The sequence below is a fragment of the Ambystoma mexicanum genome, chromosome 10 (genome assembly GCF_040938575.1).
Source record: "Ambystoma mexicanum isolate Mex_15411 chromosome 10, UKY_AmexF1_1, whole genome shotgun sequence".
Classification (NCBI taxonomy): Eukaryota; Metazoa; Chordata; class Amphibia; order Caudata; family Ambystomatidae; genus Ambystoma; species Ambystoma mexicanum.
The window spans coordinates 1,147,591,802-1,147,604,733 of record NC_090932.1 but is presented as its reverse complement, the minus strand read 5'-3'; the positions used below and the strand labels follow the sequence as shown (position 1 = coordinate 1,147,604,733).

The window sequence follows — 12,932 nt, the reverse complement described above, 5'->3', positions numbered from 1 at the left end:
CTCTCTTGTATGCAGTTCTTACAACTTTCTTCGGGTATCCTCTGTGCAGTAGATTACGTTTCAACACATCGGCTTCACTCACAAAATCACCTTTTGTACTACTATTTCTCTTCATGCGTATAAATTGACCAAATGGTAAGTTTTGTCTTGTATGTTTGGGGTGAAAGCTTGAGAACAATAACAAGGAGTTCCTATCAGTATCTTTGTGGAAAGGCTTAACTTGAAGTAACGATTGCTCTTTGTTTACATAAATAGTCAAATCCAGGAAATTGATTGAATCATTGCTCACGGTTTTAGTGAATTGCAAAAAGGGATTTTTTGAGTTCAGCCATATAACACAAGAATCAAAATTTAACATATCTCCTGACCAAATCAATAAAATATCATCAATAAATCGTTTCCACAATTTGATGTACTTCTTGTACGGGTTCAAATCTGTCATAATCACATGTATCTCGATGGTTTCAACATATAGGTTTGCTAAGGTGGGTGCTACTGCAGAACCCATAGCGGTGCCATGTATTTGCTTATAGAATTGTCCATTGAAAGAAAAGTAGTTCTCACATAAGGCCATTTCTGTACACCAGAGAATAAATGAGTTAGGTGTTTTACCTGTCTTTCTTAGAGTTAACAACTTCTCTTCTATTACACTGAGTGTTGCCATTTGTGGAATTTTAGTGTGCAAAGATACCACATCTAGGGTTACTAGTAAATCCGTTGTGTTGATTTTCATACCTTCCACTAGTTTAATTACCTCGGTGGTATCTTGTATATAGGATGCCATTTGTTTAACATAAGGGCTCAGGAAGCGATCTGCAAATTTAGACAGAGGTTCTAAGAGCGAGCCACAACCAGACACAATTGGTCTACCAGGGGGGTTAACAAGTGTTTTATGTATCTTTGGTAAAGTGTAGAAGTTTGGGGTGCCCACAGAGGGAGGCATCAAATAATCAGCCTCCTGTTTGGAAATCCACTTTCTTTCTGCTGCTTTCGTGACTTTGCAGTTGATCAATGATTGTAATCTTTTGGTAGGGTCTATAGTAAGGAGTTGATAGAAAGAGGTGTCGCTCAATTGTCGTTTGCACCTTCTATGTAATCCTTTCTGTTGAGGATGACTATAGCGCCTCCTTTATCAGCTTTTCTGATTACTATATTCTGGTTGGATTTCAAAGACTTTATAGCTTCTCTTTCAGCTTTACTTGTGTTTTGGAATTTACGTTGGCTATTCTTATTTTCCAAAGTTTTAAGGTCACTCAATACTCTCCTCTCGAATACTATAGATTCAGGCGTGTGGCTGCTAGCTGGAGGGTTGAAATCTTATGGCCGTCTGAGTCCTGTTTCATTTGTTTCACCGACATAGGCATTAGTTGCAAAACATTGCCGTAGATGGATTTCCCTAAATAGCATCTCAAAGTCGGTTCTATTCTTAAATTTATCATATCCAGTGGTAGGTACAAAGCTAAATCCTTTTTCTAGGATGTGTTTTTCAGTTTCATTAGGTGAGTAGTTGGGCTTCTTTTCTTCTCCCTGTCTCTAGGATAACTTTTATGTGATTATCTTGATGACCTTGGAGTTGATAATGAAAAAGTGTGTATACAAACAAACTCATTTAAATAAAAAGATAAAAAAACGAATACATACTCATTGGAAGGAGTGAGCCGAGTATAGAAGATTGTGCAGACTACAGCATCAACATAAGCTAAGTGAAAGAATTGTTTCAAAGGTTCTATGAAGAGAAAGTATTTTAATCTTTTTCTTCTTTTCTTCTCTTCCTTTGTTTCTGTGCTTTTTTTCTTCTTCCTGTCTCCAGAATGAGTTTTATGTGATTAACTTGATGAACTTGGAGTTGATAATGAAAATGTTTGTATACATTAAATAAAAAATAAATTATAAAAGGAATACAAACACATTGGAAGGAGTGAGCCGAGTATAGAAGATTGTGTAGACTACAGCATCAACATAAGCTAAGTGAAAGAATTGTTTCAAAGCTTCTATGAAGAGAAAGTATTTTTATCTACATTCGGAAATCCAAGTTACTGTTAAATGTTAGGTTCAGTTTGTTTTAGAAAAATATGTACTGCAAATGTTTTTGTGCGCGCAAACTAATTCAATAATCCAGGTGCGCGATATTGTAGCTACGATTACTAACTGTTAACAGTGTTTCGTTGTTGTCTGCACGTGCACTAACTTAAATAACATTCTCAGTCCCGGCGACCCGGTCTCTGTACACAAGCAAGTCCATGAGGCCTAGATTAAAGGACGTAAGAACTGATAGTTAAGACATGCGCATTATGTTTTTGCCCGATTGAGTGAGTCGGTTGACAGCGCAACAGAGTCTCTTTTCCTCAGAAGTGCTGCGTACCTCGCAAGAGGTGTTCTCGGTTGCACAGTGCGTTTGAAGCAGCGCAGTGGTAAGCAGATACAATTGAAGAAGCGCTGAACTGTGCCAGTCCAGTCCAGTAAGCAGCTGGCAGAAGTGTTTATTGTTACTAAGGAAATTCTTGAGAGACTTTGTTCGCTTAGCATTTTATGCATCTTAAAGACAATCTATTATTAAAGACTTTTAGTATATGTTACACGGTGAAAGCAGTTTGAGTTCTGCAATCTGTAAAAGTTAGTTAACCAAAAGAAGAAGAATTCAGCATTATCAGAGCAACTTCAGTGAGAGACTAAGACTGAGAAACTTTATTGTGTAAAGACAGATGTCAGTTGGGTTTTCAGACTAAAGAAGAGGAGATCCAAAGTAAGCTACTGAGAAGCCTTTCAGCTTATGGCAAAGGCATAGAGGTATGCGAGAGAGACTTGGGAAGGCTCTTTAATTAAATGTTAGGAAGTTTTCTTTGAAAGGAATTAATCAGCTGTGTGTTATTTCACAGGTCAGAGGTTTTGTATTTTATCCACTTCCCCTTTCCCTTCGGGGTTGCCATCCCTGCAATTTTAATTTAAACGATTGTAGAATGGGCTAGGCTAGGGGGTCTAAGAGTCCATCGTCTGCTTCTGTGGAAGGAACTGGGACCTGATATAACCTTAGAAGAAAGGTCTCCACTGCATCCTGCTATGGTGCAGTGTAAGTTCTCTGAGCAAGGGAAAAAATATATATTTTTTTTACGACAGACCAAATATTTGTCGAACTGTATGCACCACCACCATTGCAAGTTAAAGTGGCACCTCTGTCTGACCTGGAGGGAGCCCCGGGGAGCAAATATCAATTACTGGCCATTGATAATAATTCTTTACGAGAGCGCTGCTGTTCATTACAGAGCTCGGCGATAATTAGGAGAGGTAGCCAACCATCACGCATGGGCCTCAAGCCCCGGAAATGGCAAAGGAGACAGCAAAATCTGGCAAGCACCCTAAGGAAAGCTATCAACCAATGCAGATCTATACCCCAATTCAGCACCTACAGAGGGTATAAACTCTATGTACACTAACTTGGTTGATTTGACTTCTATTATTGCTACCCTTCAATTCGCTGTAAAGATATTGTTAAACCTTTGTGGGCTAATGCATGAAGCACAGCAGGGTCACGAGGAGACTCTCCTGCACTTTGAGAAGTCGATTAATGATCTTACTGACTCAGTCATGAAGCCTCTACTCTCAGCTCCCCGCCGACTCCATCTACTCCTCCACAAGAGGTACAGACTATTCATATGCTGGCAGAAGCTTTGTGCCAGAGTATAGATATTAGTGACTCGATAAATAGCTCCATTATGTACCTCACACTTAAGCAGAGGAGATTGGCGAAACGGAAAAGAATTCGGGAGGCTAAGAAAAAGAAAGCTGCTTTGGTGTCTTAAGCAGACCCTTTAAATGCTAGTGGGATCTTGGAAACCATAAAAATGTCCCAAAAAAGTAGGCAATGTGAAAATTACTGCCAGATGCTTGCACAAAAGACAAACGGAGCACTGACCAGCTGGCTAATTAAGGATAGTAACACCGTAGAGTAACCAATGTTGCCCCTAGTAGCAAAATAAAAAATAAAAACAAAAATCCTACAGAGTCTGCGCCAATTGCTGAAATCGACCAGGATATATCTCTCTCTTTGGAAACCCCATCCAGAAATTCCATTAGATGCTCGGTTCCTCGAATTCTACCTTTGTCAGCGCCTGAGTCGGCGCAGGAAAGGGAGGCGCCACTGGCAACTAAGAGCTTTACAATAGCTCGTAAAACCATATAAAGGCCAAATGGTTCAATCGGTCCGATTTAATTAAAGCTCATGCATCAGATACTGCCATTAAGGGTGCTCACTTCTGACGATTTTGACTTTCTAGCGCCACTCTCAACAGGAGGGGACTACTTCCTTACTCATTGTCATGGTCACATGCCAGAGACCTGTACACTCATCTGTGCACAGACAACAGCTATTGATATGCTGGGTTTTGTTCCAGATGGTACTTATGACCCCGCAATAAGGCCTTGTTGTACCTGTACTGAAGTACCTTTGAGAAAATCTGGTACAAAAAAAAACAGTTCCAACTCCGCCTCCAGCAGGAGACAGTGATACATTTTGGGGCTGGGAATGGTTGATGAGTTATCTCCTGGTTAGAACATCTAATAAGGCTTGATCCTTTAGATTGACTTCTTGGAATACGTGTGGGTTCAGTCATTTTCTAAGCAAATCGAGCTCTGCCTGTGAACTGCTGGCCAATGATTTGTTTATTCTTCAAGAGACGTGGCTGAGCGTTCCATTTCAGGTGGATGGCTACGTAATGTATCAGACACTGGCAAAAAGAGGACCTACGGGAAGGCCTTAGAGTGGATTACTTATGGGTATGATAAATACATGCCAGGCAAGATTAGTGGAGACTGACAGCGACTTTATTCTTGCCGTGGATGTTGTTTTTTCTACCAAGTCTATTAAACGTGTCCTCAGTATCAATGTCTATTACCCTCCTGTTGATCTGTCCACAGAGTGCATCTTCGACCAACTGTCTAGCCTAATAATTAAATGGTCTGATGCAAATGACAGTGAATGGGTATTGGTGGGGGTAATTTTAACGCCATATGTGTGGATAGAAGGCTATCAGCTAATTTCCCCAGGTGTCCAATACATTCTTAATGCCCTACTCTGACTCTAACTCCCAGGGAATCTGCTGCTGAAATTCTGTAAGGACTGGGATCTACGAATGTTGAACGGTAGAACTGTGGGTGACATTCCATGGGCGTCTACTTGGTCCAGTGGGAAGGTGTGGGCTATCCTGGACTATTGGTTTGCATCAGAAGCTATGTTGCAATTGATAGAGCCTCTCTCTGCGAGTATTATTGATTGGAGTGACCATGCAAGATTATCACTTACCATCTCATAGTGCACTGACTCTCTGGACCCCCCATAGATTGGTGATCTTGATGGTAATAACACAGAAAGTCGTATCTCTTGGACAGAGTCTAATCTGGCAAAAATCACTGCAAGGTACTCCCTCTGATGGCGGATGCCTTAGAGATGTGGCTGTACTTATTGTCTGCAAAGTTTGGCTCGATTCCGGGCTCTTATGTGGTCCCCCCTACAATCTGTAAGGGTAAAGTCTCTGATAAAGCTATACTGGACACTAAGAGACAAAAGTATAGCAAACTTTGTAGGGCAAGATTTAGTAATTTAAATAAGACCCTAGTGGCAACCCTAATTAAAAAGCTCAAATTGCGCTATAGAAATTGGGTGGTGGGCCGTTCTGAAAGACTAGACAGTGGCAAATATGTATAAAATCTTAAAGACTGGCCCCTCGAACTCTATTTAGCAGGCTCTCAGGACTGCAAAAGGCCCGAAAGATGGGCAGATCCTTAACCCAATTAGTTTAGCTTGTTGGCTGGACCATATCTGCACCACTTACACCGGTGAGGAAGATACGTTGAGCAGTGCAGTCGCGTTCAGTTTCGACTGGGATTGTGATAATATTGCGATGGCTATTGGGATACTAAAAAGCTCTAGAGCTCCGGACTTGCAAATATTGTTTTAAAGCAGGACTCAGACATGTGGGCCACTATCCTGGAGATTCTTTTTGCCAAAGGCCTGCAGTTCCCATGCCATTCCGAAACATTTATGCAACGTTATCTTGATCCCAGTCTATAAGAATCTTGATCCCAGTCTATAAGAAGGGTTTGTGGACTCTCTCTTCGAATTATCATCTCCTGTCATTGCTGGGCGTGACACGGAAGATATTTGCCTCTTATGGTCTTTGCCCCCTTCGGCAGTGAGTAGATTTGGCCCATATATTGGGCGATTCCCAAACTGGCTTTCATGATAGTTCTACATCTTACAACTTGAGGCTAGTGGACTGTCTTATAAGAAGAGCCACTATTGGGAGAGGTGTGGCTCTTTATGCTTGCTACATTGATTTCCACGCAGCTTTTGATAGTGTCCATCGCTCTGGGCTCTGGCGTAAACTGGAGTTCTTGGGTTGTCCCCTTATCTCCTACAGATCGTTAGATTGCTGCACTCTGGTACCATGGTGCAGGTGAGCCTGGACGGCGTCGGCCACTGTACCAATTGGACTCAGACCACTCAGGGGGTGAAACAGGGCTGCCTGTTTGCACCCCTCTTATTCAATCTGTACATGGCCGATCTCCCACAAAGACTGAGGTTAGCTGCCCATCATCCACCTAAGGTAGGGAAGCTCCATGTATCCTCTATTATATATGCTGATGGCCTGGTCATATTTGGTCACACTTTTACATGTATGCTCAGCTCATTGAAAGCACTGGGCAAATACGCTAGCAAGAACTTTCTAGAGATAAATTATTCTAAATCCAAAGCAACGTTATACACCTCTCAGAAAGTTTGAAAGCGCCTGCTGGTGTTAAAACAACATGTCGTTGAATATGTTCCAAGTTACTGCTACCTCTGGGTTGGAATTGGGTGGTACCGGCCGTTATAGTGACCTGCTCTCTAATAAGACAAGGAAAGCAGGGCAGTTGACAGGCCTTTTCACCAACTTTGCTGGGCATATCGCAGGTTATATGGCCTAGAAGCATTAGTACTCCCAGATTACGACTGGCTTAATGTGTTGGAGGGACGCCTTTGGAAGCATATACTCGGTCTCCCCAGTCGATCCCAATGGAATACCTGAGACTAGGGTTGGGCTTAACATCTCTAAAGTCTATGGCCCTGAAACGTTGAGGAGATTTATTTTTAAAATCACAGCTTTTTCCCCTCGAGCCCAGCCCTAGTAACCTTGTTAGGTTACCAGGAAAAAGAAGCTAAAATTAGGGGTGCAAACTTTGTCTCAGTTAATGCTGCCTTATTTGAAGTAATTCATTGGTCCGCAGAGACCTGCTGTGCAGAGCCAAAGGAGGATTCTTCAGTAGAAGAAATCTATTGTGGGACTGGAATCTTAATTTTAGCCACCTAGAAAATGTAACTTCTTACTCGATGGTGGGACGGCTTTCCTATTCATATTTATCCCTCCAAAAATACCTGTTGGAATGTCTGGATTCAAAAGTCAGAAGGCTAATGCTAAAATTACACACAAAGCAATTCCAGGTCCTCTCAATTATTGGCCCTAGGTTGGGCCTATCTCCAAGCATAAGATCTTGTAGGATCTGTAAACTCGCTCATATACTCGAAACCCCTAGACATGTTTTGACTAAATGTATAAAATTGGGAGATGTCTATGGCCCTCATTACGACCCTGGCGTTAAGGGATTACTGGTACCGGTAAGGGTACCGGTAATCCCTTAACGCCTGATTACTGATTACTAATGGTTACTGATTACTATTTACTAATGGTCAATGTAGAGTGATGGTGAAAGTGGATTTGTATGTGAATGTTTTTTCAGAGCTCTATTGGTAAACCCCCCCTATATTTCTCTTTCATGGTATGTTTCACACTTGCGGCAGGGGGTGTTGCATGGGTCTGGATGGAAGATAGCAATTGGCTGTAGTTATGTGCTTGATGAATGAAGACAGGATGTGTTGGCCCTCACTTACCATTCACTGACTTCACAACTGATGCTTTGGCTCCCACTCATCATACCTGACTCCACCCCATCATAGGCCATGCCTGACCACATGCCGGCCTTCACTTTCTAGGAGTCTGCCGTCACTCACCATCGTTTGACTGAGTTGGCCATCGTTCCCTATGCCTGGAAATTTGCACCATGTTTTGGCCTTCACACGCCACATCTTAAGCCCTACTCACCATACCCCAGCTTTCACACTCGTCAACATGCCTTGTTCATTATTCGCCATGAGTCCACTCTCTCCATATCTGTAATATTATTCACCATACCTCTGCCTTCACTCACCATGCATAACCCTAACTTGTCATGCCTCGGCCATTACTCCCCATGTCACGTACATTACTCACCATGCGTTCACCTTTCCTATGTCTGGACCCTCACTCGTCATGCCTGTTGGCTTAAGCCATGTCTTGACCCTCCCTCCCTCACCCATCTTTGCCCTTCAGTTAACATGGCTGTCTGATTTCAGTATGTCTTGGCCCCTCACTTACCATGCCTGTGCGCTCTGACTATGTCTAGGCCTCTCACTCACCATGTCTCTTGGTTCCAGGGTAGCTCCAGCCTCCAGCAGTCTCTCCACCAGGTCCAGATGTCCATGGAGACAGGCCCGGTGCAGTGCGGTACACAGAAACTGCACACAAAGAGAAGAAACAACCAGTTTTTACCTGTTGAGATTTGTCACTTGACCACCCCATGAGACAACCCTCCCACTGCATCAAACCTTGTGGAGAGTGATCTTGGCCACATACAATCGCATTGTCTTCTTCCCTGCAAAGAGGCTTAGAAGGGAGATTTCATCACCAATCAACCATACTGTATCTCCACCAACCGGACAGTGTCTGAAAAGTTATACTCCAGCCTCCATTAAACACATGACCTCCAACTCTCACTCCTGAGTGTGAGAGGTGAAATTTGTGAGACAGAAAGTCATGAAGTGTGAAGCACTACAGTTGCCTGAACTTTTGCACAATTTGTGTTTTACCTTTGATCATGGTAATAATCATCTTCAATCTGCCAATGACATCTGATATTGCTGATTATTCTCTGTTACTACACAAAGTAAAGAGCTCAGGAATGCCGGGTTGCATGCTTCCCTTGATCAAGTCTTTACTGTTCGATCAGGTTCAGGCAGTAATGCTTGCCCCTTTCTTCTCCAACTCTTTTGGTGTCACTTGCAGTGTGAATCTGGGTCATCCCTCTTCCCTGTATAATTCATCATCTATGTCCAGCCACTGGACCCTCGCCCACTACTTTGGCTTTAGATTCTACTCTTACAACGACAGTACTCAAATTGCTGTCTGGCTGGGTGGCACTACAGGATCGTCCGCCACTTCCTTTAAAAAGAGTTTGATGGCTGTTGAGGGGTCGATGAGCACTGGCTTAGGCTGGACTCTTAAGGATCTACTGGTGGTGGATTCTGATGACTTCTGGGACAATGCTTTCTAACCACCTTCTATGGCTCTTCTCCCACATACCTACTCCTCTATCTGTGAAGAGTCTTTGGGTTTAACTGGATCAAATCGTATTGCTGACCCTCAAATTAAGTCTGTTGTCAGGTTCATGTTTTATCAGTTTCAACTTTTTCCTAAACTTCTGCCTTTCCTCTCGCTTGAGATTAGCACCTTGTGGTAACTTCAACCACATCCAGTAAATGGACATTTTGCACCTCCCTGTGTTTAGGGTGTCTAGCTTATCTATTGTGGTAGCTTCAGGGCATGCAGAACGTGGGGGCCTCGCTTCTGTCAGACTAGAGACGATCTGAACTTACTTCTTGCATCTTGCAGTGCCTTTATTGCCCGTGTCATCAGCAGGATCTTCTTTACAACACTGTGTAAGGCACATCAGTTCTATTGTAGAACTTGACCATCAGGAATGTCTGAGAAATGTATCAAATACATGCCCAGGCTTTCTCCCAATCTCAGATGAAGCTCAGATCAGGCTCCTCCTTAATGTTTAAGGTGGCAGGATTAAAGAACCTTATGAGAAGAGGGATTAATGTTGACACACACGTAAAGGGAATACTATAAGGTTTGTGTATCTTGTTTCATGCCAAATGGCCCCTCCTTCTAAGTGCTGTAATAATACTTTTAATTCTTACCCAAAGCAATGGTACTCAATTTATCCACCTTGAAAAGATGAAGGGCTGAGCCTGACTTCCTGTGGCTGGAACTTGAGCAATGGAGGCTGGCCCCATGACAGTGGGGAGCGCTTACCCTGTAAGTTATCATACTAGATAGGAGATGCTAGCGTTCTTTTCAAACCCTTTCAAATATCTCTTCTTCTCCAGACAGTAACCTCTAAAAACTAGCACATGTAACTTTGGCGGGTGGGGTGCTTACATTTACAGGGAGAGTATACCTGAAGCACCATGCCGTTTCACTTTAAACCAGTCGCAGAATAAACCATTTGTGCTTTCTTAACTACTATTAAACCCATGAACGACTCATTGTTTCATCCACCTGCATGTATGGCAAAGCGGTTAGCAGCAGATATTACTATTTAATCTATACCTACGTCCTCTTATGGACATCCTGAGGAGTCATAAGGTCTGCTTTTCAGTCATATTCACACAACACACAGGTGTTCATCAGGTTGAACGATATAGAGGAGTCCTTCTCACAGGTGAGTCGCTACCTGGAGGAAGTCAGCAATTGGTTGTCCACCAACTGGCTCCAACGTAATCCAAACAAAACCAAGGTCCTTCTGGTTGGACCAAAAAATCTGCTAGGTGAGGATATATGTCTGAAGTAACCAGGGTTGGGTCCTTCCTCCACACAGCACAAAGGAACCTGGAAAGTTACATATAGTTTATTGGGCCCAGTTGTACAGGTAAGTTCATCAAGTACATGGGAAGAAATCACTGGTCCATCCACCTCCTGCTAAGGTCTCTCTTTAACTGTCCTCCTCATCCATCATCATTTAAAGACACCAACATTCCACAAGGCACATCACATTCCACTGACACCATAAAAATCCCACTGACATTTACCACACTATCAAGTAATGTTCTGGTGCCAGTCCTGGTTGTAGTGAGTGAACGGGAGATGTGTAGTGATGTGGTCATGGGGTTGTTCCGTGGTCTGGCGTTGAATCAACAGGGGGAGAAGTGTAGTAATGTTCTAATGTACATTACTTGATAGTGTGGTGGATGTCAGTGGAATGTCATGGTGTCAGTGGAATGTGGGTGTCTTTGAATGAGGATGCGTGAGGAAGACAGTTAGAGAGAGACCTCACGCATCATCATTTAAAGACACCAACATTCCACAAGGCACATCACATTCCACTGACACCATAACATTCCACTGACATCCACCACACCATCAAGTAATGTACACCAGAACATTACTACACTTCTCCCCCCGTTGATTCAACACCTCACAACTGAACATCCCCATGACCACATCACTTCAATGTCCCTCTCCTTCCTTTCTCGTGGGATCAGAACTGAAGTATTCCTCCAGGATTAGTAACCTTGGCTGAATATGGCAGAACGATCTTAGCTGAGAATGTTAAATCGGGGCCAAAGTACAGGCCGTATTTTACAGTTGCGGCTGCTATGGCACACCCTCCCCTTCGTACCCGAGAAGGACCATGCGGCAGTGGTGGGAGACCTGATAAATTCACAATTGGCTTTTAGCCAAACAAAAACATTGGCTGCAGAAGGCGCAACATGTGGCAGTCAGACTGGTGTTTGGCGTGAGTAAGTCCTCCCCTATCATAGGGCTGTGTCGCTCCATCCACAGGTTATCCATGGAGGACAGGATCAAGTTCAAGATTGGGTGCATGATATCTAAATGTAAATTAAGCCTTTACCAACCAACATGGACCTTTAGATCACGGGATGAGCTACTTCTCCAGCATGGGGTCTGGCATGGATTCACATGCTCATGAATATTCCCCGTCGTCAGGCTGGGAATCCTCGGTAAAGAAAAAAATCAGTATCAGTTTCGTTTCTGATCTGTCTTTCTTAGTAGTAACCAATCACTGATCACTGGGTCATACTGCCCCCAGCCAATGACTGCCCTCTCCATAAGCCCCGCCTCTGGCAGCCATCCTCAGATTTTTACTGCACGCTCAAGTGTTGGGAGTCCTCGTGTTTAGCTCTTGAGTTTTTTACTGCGTTTTCATGCTTTTTCAGTTTAATCGAGCCTCAAGCTCCACCGTTTCTACTTCCGATAAGGGGGACCCGTTTCGGAATTCTTCTACGCCCCTCAAGGGTGAAGTTTTCGTCGAGTTTACACTTGGAGGATTCCAGAAGATCTGCGGCCTACCTCAACGGACATGGCCCAGGACAAGGGGAGCTCGATGCCCGGATCCAAGCTGTTCAGGAACTGCACTGGATGCGGATTATATAACGTTTTCAAGGAGGACGAGCATTCGCGATGCCTCTACTGCCTCCATGGGGACATGACGCACGTGGAGAAGGACTGTGCGTTCTACAAGAACCTTTCGGAACGGACCAAACAAGATCGTCGTTCCCGCCTCGCCACTTGGCTGGAGAAGGGCACAGCAAGTGAGAAGGCGAAGAAGAAGTCTGAGCAGGCTTCTAAGTCCTTTGAGGGCGCCCCGGCGACGGGGGCCCAACAGAAGGCCAAGCACCGCGAGTCTGCGGGCTCCGGAAGCGCCAAAAGGTCAGGCTCTTCGGTTGCCAAGCAGGGCGCTACTTCCCCGGCACGTTCGGCCACCAGCCAGCGCTCTGGTTCAGGGAAGAGGAAGTCTGAGAACCCGGGTAGGCCGCGGGAGCGGTCCCGGTCGATTTCGAAGGGGGAGCGGGGCGCTGACCCTCCCCCCAAGGCGAAGGAACAGGACGCACCTAAGGTGGTGAGGGCTCTGATCCACCCGGCTAAGGCCTCTACCGAAGTGGTCGCTGCGACCCTGGCGGAGCTGGCTGAAACTACGCCAATGGAAACGGCCTCTGGGCCCAGAGTATCCCTGCCGCCGCGGAGGGAATCCTCTTTCCCGCCCATCGCTAAGACCCC

General features: G+C 44.3%; 1 protein-coding gene across 1 annotated transcript in view; it reads right to left on the bottom strand.

Moving 5' to 3' along the window:
- The window catches only part of ANKRD23 (ankyrin repeat domain 23), a 212,807-nt gene that overhangs the window by 45,211 nt on the left and 154,664 nt on the right, over positions 1-12,932 (bottom strand). The window contains exon 5 of the mRNA XM_069620262.1: positions 8,486-8,584. Within this exon, the coding sequence (XP_069476363.1) occupies positions 8,486-8,584 (99 nt within the window). The remainder of the gene's footprint in view (positions 1-8,485; positions 8,585-12,932) is intronic.